The sequence below is a fragment of the Antedon mediterranea genome, chromosome 10 (genome assembly GCF_964355755.1).
Source record: "Antedon mediterranea chromosome 10, ecAntMedi1.1, whole genome shotgun sequence".
Lineage (NCBI taxonomy): Eukaryota > Metazoa > Echinodermata > Crinoidea > Comatulida > Antedonidae > Antedon > Antedon mediterranea.
In genome coordinates this window covers 7,915,153-7,928,232 of record NC_092679.1, presented here as the reverse complement: position 1 = coordinate 7,928,232, position 13,080 = coordinate 7,915,153, and the positions used below count along the sequence as shown (strand labels likewise).

Here is a 13,080-nt window from a genome sequence, read left to right as displayed (position 1 = left end):
TCATAAACCTTGGAAATTAATAGGATTTAGTTTGGTGGTTACGATGGTTGACTTTCCAACGACCAGAATACTGTTCTGAGTAGACTATGAGGATCTCCCTTTAACATTTACCCGAGTAGTAGTGGTGTATATATTTTTAACAGAGTATTATAATAAAAGTTTTAAAAATAAAATAAAATAAAAAGGGGGACGATCCCACACAAGACAAACAAATGTAGTAGTGGTGTGTGCATATTAAATATTTTACATGAAAATGACTCCAACATTTAGTGTTGACCTTATATTGACACTAAGCACAGAAATAGAAACCCAAGAACAAATTTATGGTAAATTTTAAAAGGTAAGAGGCACACTTACTGTAATAAGTAGTTCACTCTTTAAAACAAAGAGATGCTTTCATATCTCAGGGCCTATGTAATTGAAGATGTGATTATGATGGCGTAAATAATATCTAACTAGAGTCCACAAGAGACATAAAAGCCTTGTGGAAATACTCTGAAGGACTGTGTGTTAAACAATGGAAACCTGTTGATTATAATGAGTCTGCGTTACAAATAACAGCACTCTTGTCTTGACAAATGCTATCCTAATCAAAAACTGTATATTACATCGCGACGACACAACCTATTGAACTAAAGAATGGGTTAGTATTTGGCCTACTATTCTAGCACTACATAAAATTGTGAAACTAAAAAGAAGAATATGTCAAATAAAAAATAAATTCATATTTAAATTGCAGTTTTACATACAGTACCCTGTGTTCCAATTCCAAACAAATTTGAACAATTGCAAAATAAGACTATACTAGATTTTAACTTGTCACTGTGACGAGTAAGGCTATCGCGCAACGCATCGTAACATGAAAATGCTATTTATTAGGCTTACGCCCGTATTCTTAAACCGGACTTTAGGTGTAGTTCGAAGTTCGACTTGAAAAAGTCGTAGTTCGAGCTATTACTTCAAATTCGATTAAAAAACGAAGTAGTCGAAGTTTGCAGTTCGACTAAATGAAGTCGAGCTTTTAGTCGAGTTGCACACGTCTGGGTAACAAAGGCTATACATTGGCCAATGACAAGAGAGTATTTGAGGAGCAGACAAAATTTTGCGCATTGATATCACTTTCCATTTCTTACAACACTTTTTACGCATCAGGACTATATACATGAAAAATAATTTTAATCGTTAATTATTAGAACAATATCAGTATTAATTTAACAGTGAAGTATATTTGATTAACAACAAATAAAATCTTCAAAATATATTTAGGAACCATGGCGGTACGGTAACTTTTATATTTTCTAGGCCCCCAACAAAGTATGATCGCGACGAACCACGCACTTCATAGCTTGACAAGAAAGCGCTAGGCCCCCTAAACATTCCATCGCGTGGTGAATTGCCGCATCTCCCATTGTCGCTATGGCGTGACGTAGCTCAAGTCGGACTTGCGCGAAGAAAATAATGTAATTTGTATACAGTTGTAAATAAAGTTGATTTTCATTATTATAACTTATACTAATGTATATTTAATTAAGCTACGGTAATATAAATATAGATATTTCATTCTTCAATATCTGGCCAATATAACAACTCAATGACTGTTACGTTTTTTATAAACATCGTTTAAAAACCATTTAGTCGACCATTTAGCCTGCCCCCTCCAGGACTAAAAAAATCGATCAAAATCCGTCTCGATTTAGTCGAGGTTGGCCTGATTTAGTCGGTGATTTAGTTGAAGTTTGGTTTATGAATTAAAATGACGTCATTTTTTTAGTTTTAGCTCGAACTACGACTAAAGTCCGGTTTAAGAATACGGGCGTTAGTCTACAGTAGACTGCATTACACAACAATTGTACAAACAGCATAGCATTGATCAAAATCGTTCAATAAGCTAAGTTGACGGTATTGGCATTGTAAACGGTTTAGTTGACTGTTATTTTTTATTTTACACAACATTTATTTAATTGTTTAAATATGTTGACCTTTTCAAATTAAAAAAAAAGTTCATAAGTCTGAAGAGGAATTGTTTTGTTAGATTTTATGGATTTTGCAAATGAAGGAGAATGCCAATTGTGACACAGTGAAAGCTATTTTCACTCATGCTAAATATACAGACAAGCTTAAATGCATATATGGTTACTGTATAAAAGACGTTGTTGAAGATATTGTTTAATTAAAACAATCAATTGAATTAATTATAATTAATAATCATTCCTTCTATGTAGTTAAATTCAAATCTAGTTAGTCTTTATTTAAGTATGGCAAATCCTACACATTTTTTTTGTGCAGTTTATGGACAACCACTGCCTGGTACAGTAATCTCTCACAAATCTAGAGATGTCATCTAAGCATCAAAAGAAAAATGACAATATCTGGAAAATATCATTGATGTATCTTAGCAGGTGCTTAAGATGCAATTGAACATTTTCCAAATAAATTTGGTGCCCAAAAAAACACTTTCTTTAATTAAATGTCTGTCTGTTTTTAGGGAATATCATTGTGATTATAGAGGGCGCCAACTTGTTTGGATCTATATTTAAACATGTGCAATTACGGATAATATGCTGTAGTGTTCAGTTTACTTACCAACTTCACCTAGAGGGGGTCCTTCATATCCTCCTGGTGTGGTTTGAATCGTGTCAACACAAGCTCTATGCTTACTAAACCTCTGATCAGCTGGCAATTGCTTTAATAAAGCTTTCCTGTTGAAAATAGAACTCATTTATACTAGACTCTTCATAGATCAAATTATTTGTTAAAAGCTAAAATATTTCAGAATTCAAAAGAAACAAGAGCCCACCTTTTAGCAGAAGTAAATGCACCACTATCTTCACTTGCCTTACGCTTTGATCTCATTATCTTGGGTGTTTCATAAACTCCTTGATGATTACGTGAAGGAGTAAGAACTACAATAGTAGAGATTCATGTTTATAATTAATATGAATTCAGTTTAATATAATGGAAAGAAATTAATACTGGAACTGCCCAGCCATAATGCCAAAATATTAGATGATTTTACTGTTACACAAAACTGGATATTAACTTTTAAATAGTATTTTTTTTTGTGTGTGTAATTGTAAGGCTGTTCCATACATAACACATACAGTATAAAGTTCTTATGAAATATACATTTATTCTGTAGTCTAGTAGTAAAAATTCTACTGATCATCTAATACCTGATATGATTAAACATTAGTGATGCAGGGTATATGGATAATGGTTAGTGACAATGTGTGATGTCATACCTATGTTATAATGATTACTAGTGACAAATGGAGATGCTAGAAGTGTTCCAAGACTGTTCACAGCTTCTGCAATATGAATTGTGACAACAAGTGCAAATAGGATATTCAGACCAACAGCTTTATGCATACATTCTGCTCTGGATGTGGTTCTGAGGTGAAAACGTTTATTTGCAAAGCAAAAGGATCATATCTTGACCTAGTATCATCATTTATTCTGGGGGAAAATTGAGGACCCCTCCCCATATAAACATGGGTGTATTTTCCACAATAGATTAACATGCTTCACACTGTTGGTCTGAACATACTGTTTTAGTGTACCAGCAACAATTCTTATGGTGCTAAATATAATAAATGAAAACATGAAACAAATTATAAAATGAAAATAAACATCATTTATAAAGTAATTACATTTACAAATAATTACTGATGCAGAGATGCGTAAAAAAACCTAGATGGTACGTCACATCAATGAACAATGGTGTGTCCCACACTTTACCACACACCATATCATAAACAACATGGTCACAATGCGTAAAAATAGGTGTATCATGGTGACCTAAAGGCAAGTCACATTTTTTATGCACGGGTGCGTCATGGTATTCATAAGGTACGACAGACATAGGACAAATGACGCACCTCTCCCGGGGGTCGTATAGTTGGTCATACAATTGACAAGTGCATAATTATTTTTTTCAATTGCAATTGCACCTCTCTCGGCGTCGGTTTAAGAATACCAAATAGAAATGTGCAAAGTTGATTCTATGTTGTGAATAAAATAATAAATAGAGTGAAATAATATGAATACCTTGTAGTGAGCCACTTCTTCTCCTTTTCTTTTTTATTACTTTCTCTGCATCAAGAATTGCCTCTGCACTGCAATCCAAATCATCTTCAGACGTCAACCCACCATCAACTGCGCTCCACGATTTATTAGCACAGTTATTAATTTTCTCTGCAAGAGTCTCAGAAACAAAGCCAATCCGATTAGCTTGCTGAATGAGAAGGGCGATCACAGACATAAAGATTCTTAAGATCTTCTCCGACAATGTTGAGCTCTTCTCTTGCTTCTCATTAAGACCGATTAAATTTGGAGTAAGAACTAACGCAATATTTCTAACATTCATCTTGTTATTTTCAGAATGTGCTGCTACGTCGTTTAAGAAGCTCATAAGATAAAGTAAAGTATGGAAATGACTTTCTGGTAGAATAGTCACCAACAGAAGGATGGCATTCTTCTGCTTCCATTCCTCTTCCAGCTGGCCACATTTCAGGAAGGTTTCCTGGAGCTTGTGGGTAAAGAGAGGATCTGGAAGTTCTCTAAAGAACTCCTTCAGAAGACTTGCAACATCAGCACAATGTGAATCTTGAGGAACTGACCCAGTATTAAGGATAATTTGCTACAAAGAAATATTGAATTAAATCAATTGGTTAATTTGATATGCTTCTACAAAAACAAAGTATAATGCAGGTCAGTGTTCATGACATTGTCTTAAACTAGGGTTACCGAGAGTTGACTCTGACCTTGTTATTGCCACGATTCAACTCCGCGATTAATGGTAAACACATTTTTATGTATTATTATTCTGAAAATAATTGAACTGTTAAGTGGAAATTATGATATTTGAAGAATTCAAGAGGTAGAAAAGGTGCAATCTCTTTAAATTCAGTTTATAACTACACTCACTCCTAGGCCAACTGTACTTCCACTAGTAAACATTGAGCCTTTACAGTCACGGACAAGATGACCATGCCATCAAGTTTTAAGTACGACAGGTTTATATTTTAAATTTTTTCTTCTCATTTTTAAAACCTACCTTTAGTTCCTTTTGCCTTACTCTTGATCCTGGTTTACGAAATAAACCCTCTAAATTCAAATGTAATTTAAGAAACTCAACACATTCAACTAAGTATCTAAAAGAGAAAAATAATACAATGACACTATCATATTATTTTAAGATAACATTAAAAATAATCTCCAACACGCAAGAATATAAACGTTAAAATGTTTTCCAATGTAAAAGGCTCCGGCCTCCCTAACTTGTGTGGGATTGCGGTTGACACGTGCAACAATAATGATACTGTACCAGGTAAATCGTCTTGATTTGATCTCACAACAAACATTTATTGGAATATAAACAGGCAAGCAAAACAGGCAAGCAAAACAGGCTCAGTTTATAGCAGTTTTAATTACAAATTCTAGCATTTATTATTTGCTTTATTAGCAAGGAGAACACACCTCTCCCTGCCAGTCACGCAGGCCAAAGAGAAAGATGTCTCCTTGGATACAGCTCTCTAGGCTTGGGTGTCCAGCAGGGTTCCCATCCCCCATGGGCTATTCCATTATCAAAAAATCAAACAAAATCACTGAACCATAACACCAATAATCTCACTTAATACATATCATCATGTTCTTATGCACTTGTCAATTGTATGACCCAGTATACGACCCCCGGGAGAGGTGCGTCATTTTTCCGATGTGCGTCATACTTTTGAATACCATGACGCACCCGTGCGTCAAAAAGGTGACTTACCTTTAGGTGACCATGACGCACCCATTTTGACGCACTGTGACCATGTTGTTTATGATATGGTGGGTGGTAAAGTGACGGACATTGACACACCTTGTTCATTGATGTGACGTACCATCTAGGTTTTTTGACGCACACCTGCGTCAGTAATTATTTGTAAATGACGCACCCATGACGCACCTCTCCCAGGGGTCATATAGTGGGTCATACAATTGACAAGTGCATTACCTTGGGACGGTGTGAGCAGATGCATCATCAACTGAAATTGATGGAAGACAGCCCAATGGGCAACCAAATGTGCACAACTCCTGTAAATAAGAATTAAATTAATTTACAAGAAGAGTAGCCTATGTTATGCGCGATTTGAACGATTTGCGCAATTTGAAATTGCGCAAAAAAATCCTTGCGCAATTTGAAATTGCGCAAAGAATTCTTGCGCAATTTAAAATTGCGCAAGGATTTTTTTGCGCAATTTGAAATTGCGCAATCAACTTGCGCAATTTCAAATTGCGCAAGAAAATCTTTGCGCAATTTTAAATTGCGCTGCACAATTTGTAAATTGCGCAAGATAGTTCTTGCGCAATATGACACCTTTGCGCAATTTGAAAACAACCTGTAAATTTTCAAATTGCGCAACAAAATTCTACCAGACAATCGGTATTATAATAATTTATTGGAAACTAAATAACTCAAAATAAAACATAATAAATGCGAAGATAACATGTGTATAATAAATACATAACATTTATTATTACAATTAAATAATATTATCACTGTAACTTGAAATAAATCAAAATAAATGTAAAAATTAAGTTTTTAATATTAGTTTAAGCTAGGCCATGTAACCTAGTCAGTATCAGTAGTCCAGACCCTAGCTAGGCTAGAGTAGTATAGCCGGCCGCCCGCGCCCGCCTGGTGGAACACCACCGCTTCGTTTTCCTTCGTCGGTTCTTCGACGGTATGCTAACTTATAACAATATTTGCACTACTAAAATAAGGAAATGCGATATTTATCTTTAATTTTGAATCATTCTTAGAAATTACTATAAAAATATGGATGTGCATGATTTCACAATCTGTCGAAAAACCTTGCGCAATTTGCAGATTACTTGCGCAATTTAATACGTTGCTTGCGCAATTTGAAACACATGTTTCAATTCAAATTGCGCAAGGATTTTTTTTGCGCAATTTCAAATTGCGCAAATCGTTCAAATCGCGCATAACAGCCTAGCCTCGATGAACACTCTCAGTTCAGTCCCACTCAACTTGAGCAGTTAAGTTAGTTTTGTTAATGTTAGTTCTTCAAGCAAGGGACAAAACAAGGATTACATTCCTTGTGATAATAATCAGACTGATAAAATGTTGCATAAGGCTAGATGGTGGCTCTCTCCCAAGCGCAAGACAATTTATCAACTTAGCTAGGCTAGGCTCTAGCCCAGCAACATCCGACTTATTTTTATCAGCGTCGAGCGACAAATATTGGTTGGCCTTACCTCTTGCGTGTGAACTTTACACACGCAATTATTGCTGCTCGATTTCTTTTCTTTAGGAACTTTCAATCCATAATTCTTCAGCTCTCTGGAAATAACATACCTCAATGCTTCACGGTCATTTATTTCTAATATATGTTTCATGTTTATTATATAACATTTAGAAACGTACAAATGTATAAATAACCTAGTAGGCCTAGCCTGTTTCCTACACCAGCAGTATGTTTAAAAAAATCAAAATACACCGCTGAGCACATTTGCTCAAGGTCCTTGAAATTGATTGGCTATCGACGGATTAAACGCGATCATTATGTTGGTGGCGCTCGGCTAAAAAAATAAGTTTCTATCAAAGTTTCTCGAACAAAACAATTTTAATTCATGAAACAATCGTTTTTCAATTTTGTGTTTGCAAATCAGAGTCAAATAATAAAACGTATTACTCTATACATTCGAGGCCTATAATTTCATACAGTGCAATTATTCCAGAAAAATATCTGAACAAATAAAATGCATATACAGTATCACTTTTATTATTATCTCACACAGATGTACATTTCTTAGCTAATAAATTGCATTTTTTTTTTAAATTGAATACAAAAATATCATTCACTTTTTAGAATAAAAGTTTTTCTAGATATTTTTTTTTTTGCATTTGTGACGGGTCTCAAAATGGTCAGACTGGGGTCAAACAAGTGAGTGAGTGGCCGAGCGGTTATGACAGTGGAACCGTAATTACGTAGCCATAACATCGGCAGGGGTTCGAGGCTCACTCACTCCATGGTTCTGGTGGTAGAACGAGTCTTCTCGGATAAGGACTATAAACCGTAGGTCCAGTGTACACATCTAGCTCGTGTGCACTTTAAAGAACCTAGTACATCTTTCGAGACGAGTAGGGGGTTACCCCGGTGTATTAGTACATCACAGCCACTGATCACCAACTGGGCCTTCTGGGAGACCAGTCTTTGACTGAAGAGGTTACCCAGTATAAATATAAATTTCAATTCAATTCAATTCAAAACAAAAAATTGCTATTAAAATATTTTCCTTATTCCAATAGACCACTTTATTGATGCTGCTTCAGAGTTGTTATCATTGACCATTTGTAAATTTACATTTTTTTAAATATTTTATTTACTGTACTACTGTACTGTACACTTTAGTTTGGTAGAAATCCTTCACCAACAATGTCCCCTTCCTCAAGAATAAAACTCGCCTCTCCGGTATAATGTCCCTGACCTGACACCTCCACAACAACGGCATCAAAATCATTACATTTTACTTGCTTGATAGCAGTTCCTGAAAACAAACTTTTAGTTACGCCACTTTCAAATATTCGTTTCTGGCCGATTTGTATAAAGCCTTTAGCATGTTGTAGTGCAATTCTTGCAGTAACACCAGACCCTGTTGGAGATCTATCAACCTGAAATTAAAAATATGGTTTTAAATATTTCAACCATATTAATTACTTGTTGCTTATTAATTTCCACAAATAATTTTTAATTATTATTTAATATTTATAAATGTGGATGGTGGTCACAATAAGTCTAGAAGTAGACTTTTAAGCAGAACAACAAAAAAGGGAAAACTTCAGTTTAAGTACCTCCTACGAGTACTAAGTATGGTTACCTGAGCATCTGCAAACACACAGACATTGGCTGTTGGGTCCGCTGACCAATTGTCTTGACCATCTGTTAGAATAGTACCATAGAGAAAACTTAAGTCATCATCTCCAGGATGGAGAATCTTCACTTGCTCTTTAACAGCATCAGATACTGCAGTAGCTGTTTTTTTTAGGTCACTCGTACTTGACCTTCTGACATCTAATCCTAAAACGTCAGCACTTATGAAGGCATAGAAAGCGCCACCATAACTGATGTCTACCGTCATCATTCCGTAGCCTTTAACTTTTATCTCGACATCTAAAAATGGAAATATTTTGAAAAATATAACGATGTACATTATTTTCATAATAGAGTATGATCTTTAATATGTTAAGCTACTTTGTGGAGAGTTTGCATAATGTAGGCTTATTGGACAGATCTAGGTACTTAATTCCTCAGTTTCTATTCAACCAGCATTGCGAGAAAGATCTTTTCATGGAGGGACCAGATGAATCATGAAGACCTATAGTCCTGAGATAGCTTACTTGAAGCAAATAGAAATGCTGGAACACTATGAAATCGGACATATCCTGACTTGCCATCCTTGTACTCAACTACGGTTTTGACCAGTCCGCAAGGACATTGAATGTTGACTTCAGTTTCAGGCTCTGTTGCTGTTACATACTTTTTATCTACAACTAAGCGGCCAAGTGCTATTATAGCATGTCCACACATAGTACTGTATCCCCCATTATGCATGAATAGCACTGCTATGTCGGCTCCTGGAAGATCAGTATCTACAAGTACTGCACCATACATATCATTGTGACCTCGAGGCTCAAACATAAGCATCTTTCGCAAATGATCCAGATTGTTTTTCGCATACCGTCTTTTTTGTAGAATTGTATCTCCATGGATTTTAGGATATCCTGAAATTATAACACGCAGGGGTTCCCCGCCTGTATGCATTTCAATAGTTTTGATCACAGGTGATGAATATGATAAAAATGACTGGCTGAGTGTCCAACTCATGTTGAATCCTATAAAACAAGAATCACAAATATTATTTTCATAATACCTGAGACATTATGATTAGGACAATTTCATAAGCTGTCTGTGTATAGTATAATTGGTCTGCAGATTTATATTTTATGCTTTTATTTTGTTATCAAATCCATTGCATGACAATTCATGAAGAAGTTGTTTTGGTACTTATGCATAACCTACCTTTACTTTAAATTGCCTTGGTTCAGTTATACAGTATTTAGTTAGACAAGAATGATCTGGTGTTGGTTGTAAAAAAAAATGCCTCCAGAGGGCGATGTCTAACTTGCCATGTGGCAATGGGATTACATATTCAAGGTTATTACTGTTAGTAAGGGCCAAAGGTAGAAATAAATATGCTAAAGCTGAATTTTTCAGGATAGGTCCCCAATGTTGTCTGGAACAACATACTAAAAGTCCCCGGGTTTCCCCGTTGTGCTTCAACCTGATTGGGCCATTTTTCAAAATGGCGGCCATCTTAACATTATTTACCATATTTTGACAACCAGTAGGTGTAAGTAAACAATTTTGGTGTCAAAATACTCAGAAGACCAATATTTATATTCACTGTAATGGAGAAGTTTTTAAAAAAATGACCGGAAATGCCTGTTTTGACCTTAGACCATAAATTTGGATTATCTCAATATCTCATCAACGACTGGCCGTAGAGAGTTCAAAATTGTCCCAAATTATTCAGAATGCCCTAGAAACCTTCTATTCTGACCTTTGAACTATTGACCTAAGCATATTTTAATTTTATAGACATCTTGGTGATCGACAGGAGTACATAAGCGAAATTGGTGTCAAAATACTCAGAAGACCCATATTTATATTCATTATAATGGAAAAGTTTTTAAAAAAATGACCGGAAATGCATGTTTTTAACTTTGACCCTAAATTTGAAGTATCTCAATATCTCATCAACGACTGGCCGTAGAGACTTCAAAGTTGTCCCAAATTATTCGGAATGCCCAACTTTCTATTTACTTTAATGAAAGAAAAATACCAAAAACCTTTAGAAACCTTCTATTTTGACCTTTGAACTATTGATGTAGGCATATTTATTTTTATAGACATCTTGGTGATCGATAGGATACGAAATTGGTTTCAAAATTTATAACTTTGACCCTAAATTTGGGTTATCTCAATACCGCATCAACTGCTGGCCGTAGAGACTTCAAAATTGTCCTAAATTAAGCAGTGTGCCCAACTCTATTCACTGTAGTTAAAGAAAAATACTAAAAGCCTTTAGAAACCACCTATTTTGCCATTTGAACTATTGATCTGGCCAATACAGTATTTTATATCATAATTATATAGAAATCTTGGTGATCGATAGGAATACATAAGCGAATTTGTTGTCAAAATATTCCAAAACACCCATGTTTTTTTACCTTTGACTTTAATCACTACATTATAATTTAATAATTTAAGTCCCAAATAGCATGATGGACATATCATACCATTCATCATGCCATGAGATGTCAAATTTATCCGAAACAGCCTAGAAAAAAGGTCCGATGGACGAATAATAATATTCATCAATATAGATATGAGGCCATAATTTCAGGTATCAAAGGGTCACAATGACAGTGTCATTTGACAAATCACCTAAATAATAAAATACAATATGAAACTATCTATCTATCAAGATGGATTATAAAGAAATTGTCACTGTAAAGTTGTTATGGTCTTCAACAGGGGGTTTCCATGCCCTTATTTTATTAACCATCATATAGTCCTGAAGTATTTTCGATTTTTAGAGAATTTGATTAGAAAAAAAACAGAAAAAAATGTTCACATCTTAAAGATAAATGCAATACAGTAATTCTTTTAAAATTAAATTGCATCATATCAGATAAGAATCGGAGGTATGACTAGAGCCTAAAATGAGACTTAGACTGAGACCTTGATAAATGGTTGGGTGGGTGACTATGTACAGTGTGCAGTTTTAGACAATTTAAAAAATGTTATAAGATGAATTATGTACTCCAGACCTATATACACAAAGAAATGTAATAGTGCAGCTCAATTGAAAAAAAAACACAATTTTATCAATAAGTGTGTGTCAAATCAACCATTAGTGGTCTCTGCTATATTAAATGGCACTGCCGAAGAGGAAACATTTCAGAATTGGTGTAGCTCTAAAGTTTAAACATGGACATTAGCCATATAGAGAAGGCGTGGCATTTTTTGGAGGACTAATTTCTAACCTAATATTTCAAGAATAAATAAATAATAAAATTTGTTTGGTTACTAATGAATAAAAGAAGTGAAAATAGGCTAAAGCCCAAACAGACAGTAAAATGTATCATATATATATATAGTTTTAAATTAGGGCTTGGTTTGTCTGTTTAGCATCTGAACAATTTGGAATGAATTTTACCTCTCATGGCAATGGCCATACTGATGAATTTTTAGATTCTGTCTATCTTTATGTCAACTTAAATTTAACTTTTTGCATCTAAGCCCTCCCTCTGGAGAACACAGGCTATTGTCGGTTTATACAGGTAAGCTAGGCACGAAATAGACTAATTCTCATTAAAATGTAATGATTAAGGTCAAAGGTCAAAACACTTACAATCGCATTTAGTACATTATTTCTATAAGAGTAAACAGAAACATGGGTGTTTTGGAGTATTTTGACACCAAATTCCCTTATGTATTCCTATCGATCACCAAGATTTCTATACAATTTTGGTATAAAATATGACCAGATCAAGGGTTCAAAGGTCAAAATAGAAGGTTTCTAAAGGAATTTGATATTTTTCTTTCATTAAAATGAATAGAAAGTTGGGCATTCCGAATAATTTGGGACAACTTTGAAGTCTCTACGGCCAGTCGTTGATGAGATATTGAGATAATCCAAATTTAGGGTCAAAGTTCAAAACATGCATTTCCGGTCATTTTTTAAAAAACTTTTCCATTATAATGAATATAAATATGGGTCTTCTGAGTATTTTGACACCAATTTCGCTTGTGTACTCCTATCGATCACCAAGATGTCTATAATGTCTAGGTCAATAGTTCAAAGGTCAATAGTTCAAAGGTCAAAATAGAAGGTTTCTAAAGGAATTTGTTATTTTCCTTTCATTAAAGTGAATAGAAAGTTGGGCATTCTGAATAATTTGGGACAACTTTGAAGTCTCTACGGCCAGTCGTTGAGATATTGAGA

The 13,080-nt window shown here is 34.7% G+C and overlaps 3 protein-coding genes across 3 annotated transcripts in view; all 3 read right to left on the bottom strand.

Annotated features, from left to right (window-relative positions):
• The window catches only part of LOC140061188 (uncharacterized), a 41,011-nt gene extending 38,227 nt beyond the window's left edge, over window positions 1-2,784 (bottom strand). Inside the window, exon 1 of the mRNA XM_072107679.1 lies at window positions 2,584-2,784. Within this exon, the coding sequence (XP_071963780.1) occupies window positions 2,584-2,719 (136 nt within the window). The 5' untranslated portion in view covers window positions 2,720-2,784. The remainder of the gene's footprint in view (window positions 1-2,583) is intronic.
• On the bottom strand, window positions 2,753-7,404 carry LOC140060959 (rho GTPase-activating protein 11A-like). Its single transcript, XM_072107336.1, has 5 exons — window positions 7,264-7,404; window positions 5,999-6,078; window positions 5,057-5,153; window positions 4,048-4,639; window positions 2,753-2,903 (listed from the first exon to the last, which is right to left on the bottom strand). The coding sequence occupies exons 1-5, from the start codon at window positions 7,402-7,404 to the stop codon at window positions 2,770-2,772; spliced, it is 1,044 nt and encodes a 347-aa protein (XP_071963437.1). The 3' UTR covers window positions 2,753-2,769.
• A 399-nt stretch (window positions 7,405-7,803) lies between these two features.
• LOC140060413 (trans-L-3-hydroxyproline dehydratase-like) lies at window positions 7,804-10,403 on the bottom strand. Its single transcript, XM_072106602.1, has 4 exons — window positions 10,089-10,403; window positions 9,407-9,901; window positions 8,887-9,179; window positions 7,804-8,680 (listed from the first exon to the last, which is right to left on the bottom strand). The coding sequence occupies exons 2-4, from the start codon at window positions 9,891-9,893 to the stop codon at window positions 8,417-8,419; spliced, it is 1,044 nt and encodes a 347-aa protein (XP_071962703.1). The 5' UTR covers window positions 9,894-9,901; window positions 10,089-10,403; the 3' UTR covers window positions 7,804-8,416.
• Between the last annotated feature and the right edge of the window lie 2,677 nt (window positions 10,404-13,080).

Bases quoted from the DNA above. Each gene is read 5' to 3' on its own strand.
- LOC140060959 (XM_072107336.1), bottom strand. From the start codon at position 7,404: ATGAAACATATATTAGAAATAAATGACCGTGAAGCATTGAGGTATGTT. The intron at 5,154-5,998 runs GTAATGCACTTG...TTTCTCTTTTAG, and splicing joins TCTGCTCACACCGTCCCAAG to ATACTTAGTTGAATGTGTTG. The intron at 4,640-5,056 runs GTAGGTTTTAAA...ATTTCTTTGTAG, and splicing joins TAAGGCAAAAGGAACTAAAG to CAAATTATCCTTAATACTGG.
- LOC140060413 (XM_072106602.1), bottom strand. From the start codon at position 9,893: ATGAGTTGGACACTCAGCCAGTCATTTTTATCATATTCATCACCTGTG. The intron at 9,180-9,406 runs GTAAGCTATCTC...TTCCATTTTTAG, and splicing joins AGCATTTCTATTTGCTTCAA to ATGTCGAGATAAAAGTTAAA. The intron at 8,681-8,886 runs GTAACCATACTT...TTTTAATTTCAG, and splicing joins GTGTGTTTGCAGATGCTCAG to GTTGATAGATCTCCAACAGG.